The sequence below is a fragment of the Vulpes lagopus genome, chromosome 10 (assembly GCF_018345385.1).
Source record: "Vulpes lagopus strain Blue_001 chromosome 10, ASM1834538v1, whole genome shotgun sequence".
NCBI lineage: Eukaryota > Metazoa > Chordata > Mammalia > Carnivora > Canidae > Vulpes > Vulpes lagopus.
In genome coordinates this window covers 109,225,469-109,241,065 of record NC_054833.1, presented here as the reverse complement: position 1 = coordinate 109,241,065, position 15,597 = coordinate 109,225,469, and the positions used below count along the sequence as shown (strand labels likewise).

Sequence of the window (15,597 nt, the reverse complement as noted above, 5' to 3'; positions counted from 1 at the left end):
TCTTCAGGCGAGGACCGGGCGCCTGCGCCATGGGTTCCAGCCCCATCCAGCTCCCGCACTGCCCTGGGCCTGAAGACCCTCGGCATCTTGTGAGCCAGCACCAGGCCTCATCCTCTGCCTCTGCCACCCCAGTGGATGGGATGCGGAAGGCAGCGGGCCACCTTGTTGATGCCCGCCCTGCACCCTGCTTTCCACTGAGGAGCTGCGACCTGGAGCTGCGTACTTGTCCCCTCTGGGTCCATAAGCAGGACAAGGCGGCGCCGCAGCTCCCTGGCGCATGGCAAACATCCAGCAAGGCCTCCGCTGGGGCTAGAGCCCCTCCGCGTCCTGGTAACCACAGCCCGGCCTGGCCATCAAGTACGCCCATGGGGATCCCTGGGTGGCGCAGCGGTTTGGCGCCTGCCTTTGGCCCAGGGCGCAATCCTGGAGACCCGGGATCGAATCCCACGTCGGGCTCCCGGTGCATGGAGCCTGCTTCTCCCTCTGCCTGTGTCTCTGCCTCTCTCTCTATCTCTCTGTGACTATAATAAATAAATAAAAATTAAAAAAAAATTATAAAAAAAAAATTAAAAAAAAAATACGCCCATGAACTCCGACCCTCTGACTTCCTGAGCAGCAGGGATGTGGATGGGGTAAGGGTGTGGGAAGTCCCTGGGGTATATGATCACAAGGTAGGGGGGCCTGTTGTGACTGAGTCTCCTCTGTGAGTCTCCCTATGACACTCCCGTGGGTGTGCTCCACTGTGTCGCACGAGTGTGCGAGGGTGGCGGCATCACTCGGAGGGAAGAGGCTGTTGTCATAGAACCAGGGTGAGCGTCACCATGACATCCAGAGTGGGGAGATGTGGGGAGCTTTGTGTCCACGTCCCTGAGTCACTGTGACACCTGGGGGGGGATCTAGCCTCTCCCGCCTCCACCACCACGTCAGTGGCCCCTGGAACTCCCACAGCCTGACTCACGCGTGGCTCAGACCCGGACCTAGCCCCTCCCCAAAGCCTCCTCAGCCCTCTGCTCCCAGCCCCCTTGCCCTCCTCATCTTGCCCTGGAGCCTGCCTCCTGTCAGCCTCACCCTCCACCGACCCCCATCCACCCAAGACCCAAGCGGTCTTGGGGAGAGGGTCCAGGGACGCTAGGGAAGAGAAGGGTTCCCGGCACATTCACACACTGTGACACCACGCAGACCAGACTTTAACGTGAACTTACACACTGACAAGACACACACACATGTGTGTGTGCCTGGTGGAGTCACAGGGCCACCACGGGGTCTCCAAGCTTCGTCGCTCAACACTAGCCCTGCCAGCTAGGCCCCCACAATGCTTGAAGTCCTTTGGGTCCTCCCACACCTCTTCGGTCCCCTCATGAGAAAATTGCTCTCCCACGATAGCAAGGACCCCTGGAGATGTGATCAGAGGAAGAACTGCCCTTAGCCCGAGCTAGAGTCCTGGGGTGGGTACAGGTAGCTGTGGGTGGGATCGGAGTCTCTGAGGTCCCCAGGCTGTGAGTGAGGGCCGGACCGACCTCTGGGCCTTTCCCTTCAAGAGCCCTAATCTCTGGGGCTGGAAAAAGTTTAAAAATATCCTCATGTTTACATTCTTTCCAAGCCTGCCTCCCAATCCTTAGTGCTGGGTCCCTTTGATCTGGCCCTGTGCCTCTGAAAGGGGCCTGGGAGAGGGGGAGCATGAGCTCCCCACTGGGGCAGACCCTGTGACTCCCTGAAGCTCCAGACCAGTCTGAACCCTGTGAGACACCTCGGCATCCCCCCAGAGAGAGCTTTAGAGCTGGCAAGGAGCCAAGGCTGGGGGGGGTGTCTTGCCTAGGGTCACCCAGCAGCACCATGTGGGGGCTAGAGTTGGGGTGCCCCTTCATACTCCCTCCCTAAAGCCTGAGCCTCATGGGGTGGAATGCGAGAACAAGTGGCTGTAGGCACCTGTGGGAGGTACCCCCACAGTCTGCACACAAGGGAAAACCATGGGTGCTGAACTACTGTGTGCCCGGCACTGTGCTAGACACATTTTGTGGGGATCATCTCATGTAGTCCTCTCAACAACTCCATTTTAGTGAGGCCCATTTTATTAACAAGTAAACCAGGGACGTCTGGGTGGCTCAGTGGTTGAGGGTCTGCACGGGATCGAGTCCCACATTGGGCTCCCTGCATGGAGCCTGCTTCTCCCTCTGCCTGTGTCTCCGCCTCTCTCTCTGTGTCTCTCAAGAATATTTAAATAAAATTTTAAAAAACAAAGAAACAAGTAAACCAGCGCTCAGAGAGGTGAAGTGACTCATCTGGGAACACACAGCAAAGATGGGGCAGAGCATGGATCACATATTCTTCTACCCACAGTGAGCCACAGCTAGTCCTCACCTTGCCTTAGCAGCTAGGGCCTGTCTGCAGAATGAGGCCCACGTCCCCAGTGTAGTCCACTAGCACTCACTGACCCACGGCCCTGTCCACAAACCGGTGCCGGCTCTGTGTTTCTCTCCCTCTGAGACCCAGGAGAAGCCATGCCCCCACCCGACCCTCACTTTCCTCTATGGAATAGCCTGGGGATCATGGAGAGGCTTATGTCCACAGACTCTGGGGGAAAGTGAATCTACGTCCCTGGGGATTCTGGACCTTATGGCCAGCCCCAGAACTGACACTATCAGAGCATGGCCTGAGGCCTGGAGGCCAAAGGAAAAAAAGCCTGCAAACTGGGACAGGTGCTTTAATTTGCCCTGGTGTCCTGTCATCCACTCTTTCCTTTGTTGGCACCCCACTGTGCTTACCAGCCCTCCTCCTATCCACCCATTTACCCATCTGTAATCCACCAACCTGCCCATCCATCCACTCAGTCACCCCACCTATCTACTATCCATCCATCCAGAATAAAGACCCAGAGAGCAGGGTGATTCCAGGGTCCCGGGTAGGTGCTGCATCCCACTGGTTGGCTGGACTTGGAAAGGTCCCTTCACCTCTTCGTGATTCACTTTCCCAACTTGACAAGAAGGAGCTGGCCTGCTGATCTCTGAGGCCCTTCTGAGGGATCTTGTGGGAGCAGAGGCCAGCTGAGGGCTGTGGATGCTTCAGGAGAAGTAACTCAAATCTTGGCCAGACAGTCCCACCTTGCGCTCTACTTCCAAGACTCTCAGCCACAGCCCTTAACCTCTCTGACTTTCAAGAAACTCCACTGGCAAACGGGGCCATTAATCCTGCGCTCGAAGGTTGGTGGGAAGATTAGATGGGGGATGCCACCTTTGAAGAGCTTTGCACCCTGGAGACTTCTAAGTGGATGCAGGCTGAGTAGACGATCCTGGGAGAGCTGGGAGAGGGGTGGCAAGCTCTGCTTAGACCGCCGTAGTCAGCAACTCACATTGTGTGTGTGTGTGTGTGTGTGTGTGTGTGTGTGTGAGGAGCTGGGCCCAGGATGGCTGGAACCAGCCTCAAGGGGATCCTCTGTGACTCTCTCAGACTCTTCAGGCCAGCCAGGATGCCCATCCCATCTCTCTTGGCTGGACTTGGCCCCCATCCCACAGAATCTGCCAGGAGTGGAGAGATTATCTCCTAAAAATAGGGCCTGGGCCCCACAGAGGTTGTTTTTCTCCCTTCCCCGTGATTTACCATCATCAGCTCAGGGTGCCTGGGACTGCAAGTCCCACCCTGGCTCCCCAGAGACCATTGGGATGGGTACATGGAGGATCAGCATGTGTCTAGGGTCAGTCAAGGGCCAAAACTTGGAGGTATGGTCAGGGTTCAACAGGGCACTAGGGCCATGGCTTACCCTTGGTCAGGGGAAGGGGTTCACTCGGGGCAGGGGAAGCTCCAGGATGAGCCAGGGGGGTTCCTGTCCCTCTGAGTGATTGCTCTTTCTCTGTTTGCAGAGCCCGCCCCCATGCACTCACCATCCTGTGGATGAAACCCAGCGGTGTGCTGGGGCCTGTGCTGGGGCAGAGGGACCCATTCCCTACCTCAGCTCTCCGTTCCAGCCCTATTAGACTCTCATGATTCCTGCATAGACCCCTCTTAAGATGCGGGACCTCTGCCCACCCACATGCAGGCAACTCATGCAGACACAGCTGCGTGCTCATACACAAACCAGGACAGAGACTCACGGGCGCCCTCCCCTAGCATATATGTCCCAGGAAACACAGAATACACTCTCAAGGACGCCGTCTTCAACCTTCACCTAGTCAGGGTTGACCCATCCAGGGTCTGCAGCCACCGGCTCCAAATGCCCACAGAAATGACCAACCTTCCCCCCACCTCAAGTTTTTACCAAGAGCTGACATGCTGCCCCCATGTCCCTCCTCACAAGGGACCCAGGCTTCTCCCTCAATCCCCTAGACCCTTTCTGTGCAGCAGGAGATGGGAAAGATTGACGTGGGTGATGCACACACGTACATGACACCGAGATACAGGTGTAGCCCATGCCCTGCTCTCTGAGGCTTTATTATTGGACAAATGTGTCACCATTTGGAGGATTCCCATGGGCAGCCCATAAAGTCAGTGTTCAGGCTCTACAGATTTGTCTGGTGACATTGCCTCCACCCCCGGGCAGGTAAAGGGGCTCTATCTGTCCTAGCTGCCCCCCGCCCCATTGATGGGCAGTGCTGGGCCCTCCCCCAGTGGACTCCGATGGAGGTAGAGGCCAAGCTCTCTGCTGGGGCTGCCTGGACCATTCACACTGCCGCCTTCAGGGGCACGCTGTCCACTGGCTGATCTAGGTCCTTCTTCCTTGCCAGGGTCAAGTGAGTGAAGATGAGGATGAGGAAGATGCCTGAGAGGCCCAAAAGGGATGGATCAGCTCTCAGAAGGGGCCAGGAGACTTGTCCATCACCTGCCATTGGTATTCGTTTAACAAGGAATCAAGATTTCCTAGACAGCATCCCCACGGCTGGGCTGCAAATGACTGTGCTCCTGGTGCCGGAAGAAGCCTGATTGTTTGGTCTGCAGCTGCCCAGGCCACCCCAAGCTTCAAAGTCCCCTTCTCTGGGGAACGGTTTGAGTGGGAGTCATCTGGGAGCCAGTGAGCTGTTCCCATGGACTCTGAGAGAAAGGCACATGGTAGCATTGTACTAGAAACAACAACAAAAATACCAGCCAGGGAAAAATCTAGAGGGCTAAAGAAATCAAGGGGATAAAGAGGGAGGCTTGGACTAAAGGGATTAGGCTGGAAAGACCTGGGCTCCCCTACATTCTGGCTGTGTGACCTCAGACAAGTCACTTAACTTCTCTGAGCCTCAGTGACCTCATCTGGAAAATGGGGAGATGCCACAACTACCTCAGGTTTGTGAGGAGCATTCAGTGCAATAATCCTGTATTACACAGTCAGCGTGTAATAACGTAACGGTCAATGCTGTTATCGATGATGATGATGACTAGGAGAGTTGTGGGGTTGCTGGTCCAGCCCCGGGGGCCACCACGGGACAGGGAGCCATGCATCTGGAGGCTGTAACTCCGGCCACCCCGCCCCCCCCTCAAGCCCAACATCCATTACCTATCGCCATCAAGGTGCCCACGAGGATGCCCACTGCAGACAGCTTCGTGGGCATGCCCTTCATGCGGCCCACCTTACGCATGCACTGCCCCTCCACGTTGCAGCGACACACTACCACTGGGGGCGGGGGAGGAAGATAAAGGCCGTGGGGGCAGGCTCTCCAGCTGCTGGGAGGCCCCACCGCAGCCGGCTAACATCCGTTTTCGTGCACACATGTGTATTTATGTGGGGGTGGGGGTGGCTCTGTGCACATGCATCGGGGTGCCTGGCCACAGATGAGCAGGCACGCACAGGCATTTGTACAGCCTGTGAGCCTGTGGGCATGCGTACCCAGCCCCTCCCCCTGCATCCCAAAGGGCCCCCCAGGAACTGCAGGCACACAGAGCCCTGGCCTTACCTCGGAGCTGGAGCTGCCACATCCGGGCATTGTGGCTGACAACTACTGGCACTACATGTTCACGTGGCTCCACCCAGTGCAGGGCCAGGGTGAGGTAGGCGTGGGAGCCTGGGGGACCATAAGCAGGGACCACAGTCACTAGCCTGGATAAGCTCTAGGCCCGGCTCACACCCCAGCCCCCCCACCTAGTGCAAGGGCATCTCATTTCCAAGTGTCACACCACGTCCTGCTTCGGCCAAGGTCTCCGGTGCTTCCCCACTACACACCGTTGAGAGCCTGGAGGTGCCAGTCCCGCTGCACCGTAGGGTTGGGACCAAGGGCAAAGCTGTAGGGACCATGCCCATCAGCCAGGTCAGGGTCCTCGCTGGGTCCGCTGATAACCACGCCGTGGTCCTGGCGGGGTGTGCAGAGGTGGCGGGTGGGTACGGGGTTCAGAGCTGGGGCCCGGGCAGAAGGGGCCTTCAGAAAGCGGATCACGAGGCTTGCAGAGGTGCTCAGCGTCGGCTCATCTGCAGAAGAGGCAGCGCTGAGCTAGTGCCCGGCCCACGGTCCCACTGCTGTCTGCCACCTGCTCCACCCGGCCTTCCTCCACATCCCCATCCGCATCCTGGCCCCTGTCTCTGCCTCAAGGGACGCCTTGCCCCCCTCACTATCCCAATGGCTGCCGGGCCTTGCTGTGCTTTCTGGATGCCAGGCTTGCCCTCACTGCCCCCCACCCCAACCAACTGTTGGCATCAGGGCCCAACAATGTCGGGATGCCCTGACTGTGGGTGAGCTCACTCTGCCGAGCCTGTCGTCCACCACAGGACAGCCCAGCCCAGAGCGGACACCTGCCTCTGACATACCCACCCCTGGGCCAGCTTTTGATCCATTCAACGTGGCATTCGGAGTCCTCCATATCTGGCTTCAGTGTCCCACTCGGGCTCACGTCCTGGCTCACCTGCCATAACGCAGCCCCTGGTACTCCTTCCACCTCCTGGCCCACAGCCTCTGCTCCTAGCCCATGTCTGGAGCCTGAGAGGCCCTCCAGGACTAAGGGGCAAGGTCGGAGGACTATTAAGTGTCCAGGGAAGAGGGTGGCCTGAGAGGGGAAGCAGAGGCCAGGCATCTCAGAGACCGACACTGGCCCCAGCCCTCATTCCTCTTTCCTGCCTGGGGCAGCGGATGCCAGAAAGGACCCTGGGAAGAAAGCTCAGCCCTGCCCACCTCTCCCTCGGCCTGAGGCTTACTCTGCCTCCAGAAGCCCCACCCCTGCCTGGCCATACCTTCATACTGGGCCTCCACGAGCACTGTGTACATGTCGCCAGGCTGGGCCCCTTGCAGGGGCCGGGCTGTGTGCACCTCCCCCGAGACCTCCTTGATGCAGAGCCAGCCCTCGGAGTCATTGACCAAGGAGAACCTGAGGCCCAGAGAAGATGGGGGGGGGAGGGAGGCACTGGGACCATATATGGGGTCTTACTCAGAGATGTCCCCCCCAGGGCCACATGACCTGTTCAAGTGTCACATCCTCTCCGTGACTCGTGGCGGGCAGCAGTGCCCCGGGTGCCTAGTCTCTCTCCCCAGCTTTAAGGACTTGTCGAGGGACAGGGCTTGAATCATGGATACTGTGCAGGGGGGTATCTATCAGAGCCTGGGGGACCTGACTCAACTCCACTAGTCTCAGATCACCCCAGGGCACAGACCCTGTCATGGAAGGAAATGGGGGGGCCCATCCAGGACAGCATGGGAGGCATCATCTGAGCTTGGATGGAGCCCTAACACTCTTCTCCATGCCCTATCCAACTCATCTAGCTCTGACTCACCCTCAGGAGTCACAACTTTGGCATCAGCTATGGTTTGAGGAATATTCCAGACCATAGATAATGTGAGTCCCTTCTGAGGCCCTGGGGTCCTCCCTTGGGAGCAGGGGAGGTCTTGCTCAGGCAAGGGCCGGGCTTCTGGCTCACCTGACGGGACTGCTTATGGGGTCTGAGGGTTGGATGGTCAGCAGGAGGGAGCCAGCTGGGGTGTTGACTGGGACACTGGCCTCGTAGCTCTCCTGGCCCAACTTGGGGGGTAGCACCAGCCTTTCCACCAGCACAGTCACTGTGGCTGTGGCTCCAGGGCCTGAGCCTGGCCCCACCAATTCAGCCACATTTCGAACCACCACCACCAACTCGTAGCTTGAAGCTGCCTCGTAGCTGAGGTTCTAGAACCAATGGGGTCTGGGTCACTGTTTGGGCCAGGGCATGGCACACTTGTGCATGAATGTGGGTATATGTGCGCCACCCCCACCCCCATTCCCAGCCCCTTACCTTGAGGAGTCGGAGTTGGACGTGACTGGAGTTTGGCTCCCAATCCAGGCCGAAGGTTCCCTCTACATCCCCCGCCTCAATGGCAAAGTCCATGAGGCGGAAGGCAGGCTCAAGATCGGCATCGGTGGCCATGAGCGTGGCCACCAGAGTCCCTGGCTCTGCATCCTCAGGGAGGCTTACAGGCTCAATCTGGAGAGATGGGGAGGGGCCGTGAGCCCCTCATCGGTGCCCTCCCAAGGTGTCCTCTCCTGTTCCTGCTTACCTGGGATGTGGCGAACTCGGGGGCATGGTCATTGATATCTGTGATTGTGACAGCCACTTCACATGTGCTGCTGAGGCCTGAGGCAGGAGAGGGCACGTTGAGAAGAGGGAGCCTGAGAGATGGAGGGAGCCTGAGTCCCCAGCAGGGCACTTACTGCCCTCGGCTCCTCCTCGGTCAGCAGCCATCACCCGAAGCAGGATGTTCTGGCCAGCTCGGAGGGGGGCATCCCCCAGGGTCACGCTGCCCGAGGTGAAGTCCAGCTCGAAGGCTCTTCCCTCTGCTCCCTCCTCAGGCTCAGGGCTCAGCAGCTGATACACAACGTGGGAATTGGGGGAACCGGGGGCATCCATGTCCTCTGCCAACAGCCTAGTCACCTCGGTGCCTGCAAAGACAGCACCCCCCTGGGTGGGACCTCAGCCCAATCTGGAGGCCTCACTCCTCTTCTGTGCTGGACCAAACCTGAGCTCGTGGGAAGGTAGGGACATTGATAACGGGGCCCGAGGCTGACCCCATCCCAGAGAGGAGCAAGATGGGACGGTTTGTAAGGGCTTCCACCCTCCCGCATCCCCTGACCGGGCCCATGGCCCACCTGGGGGGCTGAGCTCAGGAACGCTGATAGGGGAGTCCCGCAGCGGGCAGACAGGCGCATTGTCGTTCTCATCCGTCACTACCACACGCAGCTCCAGAGGTTCTGTGTAGTCCTCAGCACGGGCATTCCGAGCCTGCACCTGGAGCAGGAACTGAAGTGGGCAGGGGGGGCCTCAGATGAAGCCCACGGGCAGCTCCAGGCTGGCTTGGGTCTAGGTGCCCTTCTGGTGGCCAGCTCCGGCTCTTCCGGGTACCCTTACACTGCCTCAGTGCCTGTGGGGGATGGGATACCCCCAGAAGCCAACCGGACAGTGACCAGGCCTCCCTCAGCCTGCACTCCTGGCTGCCCCCTCACCTCACCTCAGTCTGGGCTTCTCGGTCCAGCTCCTCGGTCACGTAGAGTTTCCCCTCGGCATCCACATCAAAGGGTCCAGGGGGTTGGCTTTCCAGGTGATAATGTACATCTCCCCCACTCCAGTGGACCTGGGAGTGGGACACAGAACAAGGGCACCCGGGAGGAGGTGGGCCGGAGCAGCCCATGTCAGCTCTTCTATTCCTGGGTGGGGAGCCTGGGCCCCTGCTACTGTGGGACCTCAGGCAAGCTACTATCGTCCCTGGAGTCCAGATAGGGCCCCTTTGTTTGGGACACTTATTGTAGTAAGTCCGTGGTGGCCCTGGTCCAAGCCTGGTCCCTGCTCAAAGTGCTGAATGACCAGGTTGTTTTACTCTCCAGCCTCTGAGCTGGGCTTGACCCCAGGGCATTCCTCGAGGAGGTCTGAGACATTCCAAGCCTGGGTGACAATCCCCACGGCAGCAGGGAGGTGGCAGCTGTTCTCCCTGAGGAAGCCTGGGGCAAGGTCAGGTCAGGCCCCAGGGCCACGCTTGCCAGAGGGTAGCCGGTGAAGGGCTGTGGGCCTGGTCTCAGGGCCCTGGATACCCTATTCCATGATGGGAACTGATGGGGACAGTAGAGGGATGAACATAGGTAGGGGAGGAGCAGAGGTCAGGCTGGCCTCAGACCTATCCTCCAAATCTTGAGATTCCTGCTGTACCATTCCTGGGGCTACTCAGCGACTGACAGGTACTTACTCACCTGGGCGAAGTGGTGTGGGTATGGAGCTTTGAGATTCTCTGCCAGGTGGACAGGATCTAGGGGCACCCATGTGTTTTCCACTATGGAGACATGTACGGTGGCTGTGGCCTGGTGGCCCGAAGCCTGGTCACCCATGTCCTTGACCTGCACCAACAGCTGGTAGGGCCCTCCTGCAGCCCGGTCTAGGCTGGTGCTTCCTAGAAGGGGCAGAGTGGTCAGCTGAGCAGGAGTCCAGGGCTTCCTTCTCAACAAGGCACCAAATAACCAAGCCAAACGTGTGGCAGGTGTTCAGGATACTCTCTTGGACCAAGGGCGAGAAGGACTTTTAGCACCACAGTGAGCACCCAAGCAGGACTTGAACGTTTGCAAAGTCATTTCCATATCTATCTACACAATGAATGGTTGGTGGACCAGATGACTAGGATGAGGGTGGGGGGTACATGCGTGGATGGGTAGATGAGTAGATGATCAGCTGGATGAATGGATGGTTGACTAGGTATGTGGATAGGGAGTTGGGTGTGTGGATGGGCTAGTTTGGATAGATATTTGAATAGATTGGGTGTGTATGTGTTTGGGTGGTAGGTGGGTGAAGGGCTGACTGGGCGGGTGGATGTATGGTTAGCTTTTCTTTCCACCCCCATCCTGTGCCTCTGGTCTGAACTCCCAGATCTGGGTCTCATCCCAGATCCAGGCTGATCTTACAATCAGCCCAAAGGTCTCCCAGCAACATCATAGGCTACAGCCCCTCATGTCACTCCTCTCCTCACTCCTTAGGCTCGGGTGTCCAGAGCGTAGGGCCGAGGTATTCCATTCACACCACTTTTTCTCTCCATGCATGGTTCAAGTCTTTTGCCTTGCCACTCTCTGCCTAGAACACTCTTTCCTGGGGGCACCTGGGTGGCTCAGTGGTTGAGTGTCTGCCTTCAGCTCAGGGCATGATCCCGGGGTCCTGGGATGGAGTCCCGCCATCAGGCTCCCTGCCAGGAGCCTGCTTCTCCCTCTGTCTCTGCCTCTGTCTCTGTGCCTCTCATGAACAAATAAAATCTTAAAAAAAAAAAAAAAAAAAAAAGAACACACTTTCTTCTTCATTTCTCAGGCTCCAAGCCATCCTACTACTAAGCTCACCTGCCGCCTTCCCCAGCTTTCCCTGACCTTTTCCCCTCATCACACCCAGCTCAGGCTCACCCTCAGGGCTGAGTGCCAGAGCCCCCAGCCGAGGCTCCAGCTGGAACATGTCTGGGGAAGGCCAGGCTGGGGCCTGGTTCAGGATGTAGAATCGGAGATCTGAGTTGGCTGTACCTGGCTCATCCTCATCCGAAGCCTCAAGGAAGAGGAAGGGGATGCCTGGTGTGGGTGGAGAGGGCAAACCATAAGGGATGCAGGGGTTAGGGAGAGTCCTACGCCTCCCCATCTCTCCCTGCTACTACCTTCCATACCCATCATCGTATCAGGACTCTGGAGGCGAGCCATAGCTTTTCACCCCACTTTGTAGAGGAGCAAACTGAGGCCAAGAGTGGATGGGACTGGAGGACTCTGGAGGGGTGGGGGGCAGTGGGATGGGACAGAAATGGAAGGGGGCAGCTTGGACCTTGGCTGCCCTGTCCTTACACCAACGGTCACTCTTTCCTCCCTGTTCTCTCATCACTCACCGGGCCTGGTGCCCTGGCTCAGCTGAAAGGTGTAGATGGACTGAGAGAAGCGGGGCACCTGGTCGTTCTCATCCTTCACACGCACAAGCACAGGCTGTGCGCCCCACAGGACGTGTCCATCCTCAGTCTCCAGGGTGACCTGGCAGGAAACCCCGTCAGCGCCCTGCCCGGCCCTCACTCTTCTCCCCCACATCCGGCCTGTCGTACCTGAAGCCGGTACTCCGCTTGCTCCTCTCGGTCCAGGGCCCTGGTCACCAGCAAGAAGCCGGACTCTGGATCCACAGCGAAGGGGCCCTCGGCGGCCACGCCTGGGTTCCCTGACAGCACGATCTCACCCTCAGTCTCCTCAGGGGGCAGTGGCAGCTGCGGGGGAGAACAGAGGTAAGAAGTAAAGGCAGTGGGACCAGGCCTGGGGGACGCCCCTCCACCTAATGGGGGGAAACTGAAACTCAGAGAGGGCCAGCGCTTGCCTGAAGTCACACAGCCAGTAAACAGCAGGCCCAAGATGCAAAGCCAGAGCTCTTTCCCCTGTTCCTGATGCTCCCCAGTACTCCCTGAACCTCCTTTCTAAAGCTCGAAACCCCACCACCAATAGTTTATTAAAACTCTATTTTCTTCTGGAATTGAAATTTTGTTAGTCACTTACACTATATCACATACCGATTGGGAAGCAGGATAAAGAGAGAGGTAGAGGAAGAAAGAGATAGAAATGCTAGAGATAGGGGAAGTAGAATTTGGGGGGAGGGCAGGCCACCCCACCCCAGCTCTTAAGCTCACCTTGGTCAGGTACAAAGGGAAATTTCCACCATAGTTTTCTGGGACTTCCACATACAGGTCTGCAGGCTGGACCTCGGGGAACACCTGGGGGAGGATTCTCACCTTGTCTCCAGGCTTTACCTTCCTGTCACAGGTGGACTTCTGGCCCCTCCATGGGCCTGGCTGTCCCTTAGCCCATCCACCCTCTGGCCTTTGGCCTCCTGATCCCCCAACAGGCCTACAGGCAGCTCTGGACACCCTACCACAATGAGTCCCTTCTATGGTCAGTGCAACTGGTCCAGGTGGAATGGGGGACAAGGATGCCAACACCCAAGGCCAGGATCTGAAGCAGATGAGCAGGGCCCAGCTCACCTGGGCTATGAAGAGGCAAAGCAGCGACAGCCAGGTGGGGATCATGGTGAGGACCGGCCTGAGGGACATGGCAGTAAGGATCCAGCCAGGATCAGTGGGCAGGGGGCCCCTCCCATTACTGTCCTCCTGGAGAGCATCCCTCCCTTCATCCCCGCTCAGCCTAGCCAGGACTTCCCCAGTCCCCATAGGGTACAAATGTCCCTTCCTCATTTGGACCTCCTACTACCTGTCACTATAGGAAAGGGGGCCAGGTCTCCTCCTGTCCCCTGTCCTTCCATACTCTCAGAGCTCCCTCCCCATCATACCCATTTGGACATGGTCCCCAACCCCCTCCCACCCCTTCTCCCCTGACTCGGCCTGTTCCATACCAGCAGCCAGAGGGACCTCATGACAGAATAGCCTCTTCCTCCCCTTGGAGGAGCCTGTGGCTCCCCACTGCCTGCAACTCCTCACCCAGGCCCACTCAGGCCCCCAGGCCCTGCCCTCCTGCCTTTTGGCTCATGCCCCGACGGGGATCTCCATGGGAGTTTGATTGTCTCCTTCCCCACATAGCTTCCCCAGCTCTTACAGAGATCCCAAAGTGGTAATAGCCCAGCAGCCCTGAGTATCACAAAAGTTTGAACTGGAAAGACCCTGATGACTCTGAGGGTCACTTCCTGCGGTTGCCTCATGTTGTAGGCAAGGCCTGAAGGGCAAAGCCTGACCAAGGTCACACAGGACTTGACCACAGGACCATTCCTCCTGGAACAGAGGACCCATGGTTCAGGGTCTTGGGGCCTGTTTTTCTACCCACTGCCATCCTTCAGACACGGAGTCCCCGCAGGGCAGGAGCCCTGCCCTCATCCTGGTGTTTTCCAGCACTCAGCACGGAACTGGGCACGCAGAGCATGGACGGCCACTCCAGCCTTTCCTGGGACTCCTTCCCCGAACAAGGCCTGGATGGGGCCGGGTGTTTCCTACCCCCGCCACCAACCCCAGCCTCGGCCCTGCTCACCCCTCCGCTCGAGCGCCCTCACCCGCTGGTGCCTAGGGCAGGCTCCCGTGGTCCAGCTGCCGGGCGAGAGGGCTGCTTCTCCAGGGAGCGCTGGGGCCGGCTGGGTGGGGTAGAGCAGGGCGGACACTTGAGCAGGTAGGCGGGCCGGCCACGCTCGCTCAGGAGTGGAAAACAGCACTGGGCCCACAGCAGCAGGCCTGGCCCTGCCCAGCCCCCAAGTTACTCATTGACTTTGGAAAGCTGGGGGCTGCTCAGCATCCGTGACTGCCAGCCCCGGGAGGTGGGGAGATCATCGGCCTGGCACCCCGCCCATTCCTATACAGCCCAGGGGGTACTTCTTGGCCCTCTGGCCTTGGACATTATTTCTTATTCTGTGGTTCCAGACTCAATCCCGCTTCTCCCCGCCCCCCCCCCCCCCCCCCCCCGCCATGTTCCAGCATCCACAGCTCTACCTTGGCCCACTCTGTCCCTTTAGTCTGGGAGGCCCTTCCTTTCATCTGTCTGGTGAGCACCTGCTCAGGCTTCAGTACTCAGCTCAAATATTTCTTTCTCCAGGAAACCTTCCCTGAGCTCTCAGGTTTGTTTGGGATTCTTTTCTGGGAATACGTTCTACTCCATGCCATGTGCTACCTCTAGCAGAGCAGAAGAGACACCAGATTGCCACTGTCTGTCTCTCCCATCAGCCTGGGACCCCTCCAGGACAGGTCTCAGGGACCCAGTAGTGACCTTGCCCTCGCTTGGCCCTGGCAGCTTCTGCCTGGGTCAAAAACAAGGAGCTGGTGGTTGCACCTGAAGGATAAACGAAGATGACCTGAACTGGGCATGTGGGGCTCCAGACCACCCCCCAGTGGGACCAGTGGGGGGGACAGCAGCCCGTGAAATCCCCTGAGTCCCCCTGAGGGCTCATACTAGCTGCTGGCACAGACAGGGCAGGGACAACGGGCCGTCTAGTGCCTCAGAGAAGGAAGAGAAGATTGAACCAGCTCAGGTGACCTTGAGGGAATCGCAGGGCTTGCTAGAGGCTCCTCCCTTACTGAGGGCAGCCAAGTGGAGCCCAGAGAAGCTTCTGGGGCCTGGGAGTCCACGGCAAGGGGTGTGTGTGGGAAGGGTCAGGGATCCCGTTGCCAGCGCAGCCTTGTCCCGGAGTTTCCCATGGTCTTCCCTGAGTCCTTTCCACCCCATATCTGGAGGATGAGGGGACCCTGAGCTGCCTCCAGCCTTGTCTGCTGCAAGCCGAGCGCCTACCTCAGTGTCACTCAGGCACCCCAGGCACTCCAGCCTGGAGCAGGGCACTGTGGGGCTGCTGCAGGAGTCTCTGGCACTGCTCTAAGCATATGCCTTCATTATTCCCCCAATTCCATTCTGGAGGGGCACTGACCCCACGTCACATATTAGGGCACAGAGATACTGAGTGGCTTGCCCAGGGTCACACAGCCAATAAGTAGCAGAGCCAGGAAGGCCTGGATTCTTCTTCAGGCCTTAGGACCTTCACCTGCTCTGAGAAAACCACGCCTTCCGCATGCCTCTAAGTATGTTGCAGGGCGGGAGTGGGAAGCGGCAGCAGCTTTGAGCAGTTAACATTGCCCTGGGGGACATGTGGGTGAGTCAAGACAGGTGTGACACCTTCTGCCATTGAACAACTGCAGTTGGTGTTCTAACCACGTGGCAAGAGCTCCTAGGGGCCTGTGGAATAAATAAATTGAACCAAGGGAGGAAATGCAT

At 58.3% G+C, this 15,597-nt stretch overlaps 1 protein-coding gene across 3 annotated transcripts; it reads right to left on the bottom strand.

Annotated features, from left to right (window-relative positions):
• Positions 1 to 4,386: 4,386 nt before the first annotated feature.
• Positions 4,387 to 14,046, bottom strand: CDH16 (cadherin 16). 3 transcript variants are annotated; one of them, XM_041772788.1, is made up of 18 exons: positions 13,876 to 14,029; positions 12,882 to 12,939; positions 12,531 to 12,614; positions 11,961 to 12,116; positions 11,754 to 11,892; positions 11,290 to 11,448; positions 10,105 to 10,301; positions 9,372 to 9,494; positions 9,013 to 9,163; positions 8,578 to 8,805; positions 8,424 to 8,500; positions 8,162 to 8,350; positions 7,814 to 8,055; positions 7,133 to 7,266; positions 6,134 to 6,376; positions 5,868 to 5,975; positions 5,471 to 5,587; positions 4,387 to 4,750 (listed from the first exon to the last, which is right to left on the bottom strand). In XM_041772788.1, exons 2-18 carry the CDS (start codon positions 12,924 to 12,926, stop codon positions 4,653 to 4,655), a joined length of 2,490 nt encoding a protein of 829 aa, XP_041628722.1. In that variant the 5' UTR covers positions 12,927 to 12,939; positions 13,876 to 14,029; the 3' UTR covers positions 4,387 to 4,652. The 3 variants fall into 3 exon arrangements, with proteins under 3 accessions (XP_041628722.1, XP_041628721.1, XP_041628719.1); XM_041772787.1 differs by lacking the exon at positions 4,387 to 4,750 and adding an exon at positions 4,757 to 5,019 and having other exon boundaries at positions 13,898 to 14,046; XM_041772785.1 differs by lacking the exon at positions 4,387 to 4,750 and adding an exon at positions 4,757 to 5,019 and having other exon boundaries at positions 13,876 to 14,030.
• Between the last annotated feature and the right edge of the window lie 1,551 nt (positions 14,047 to 15,597).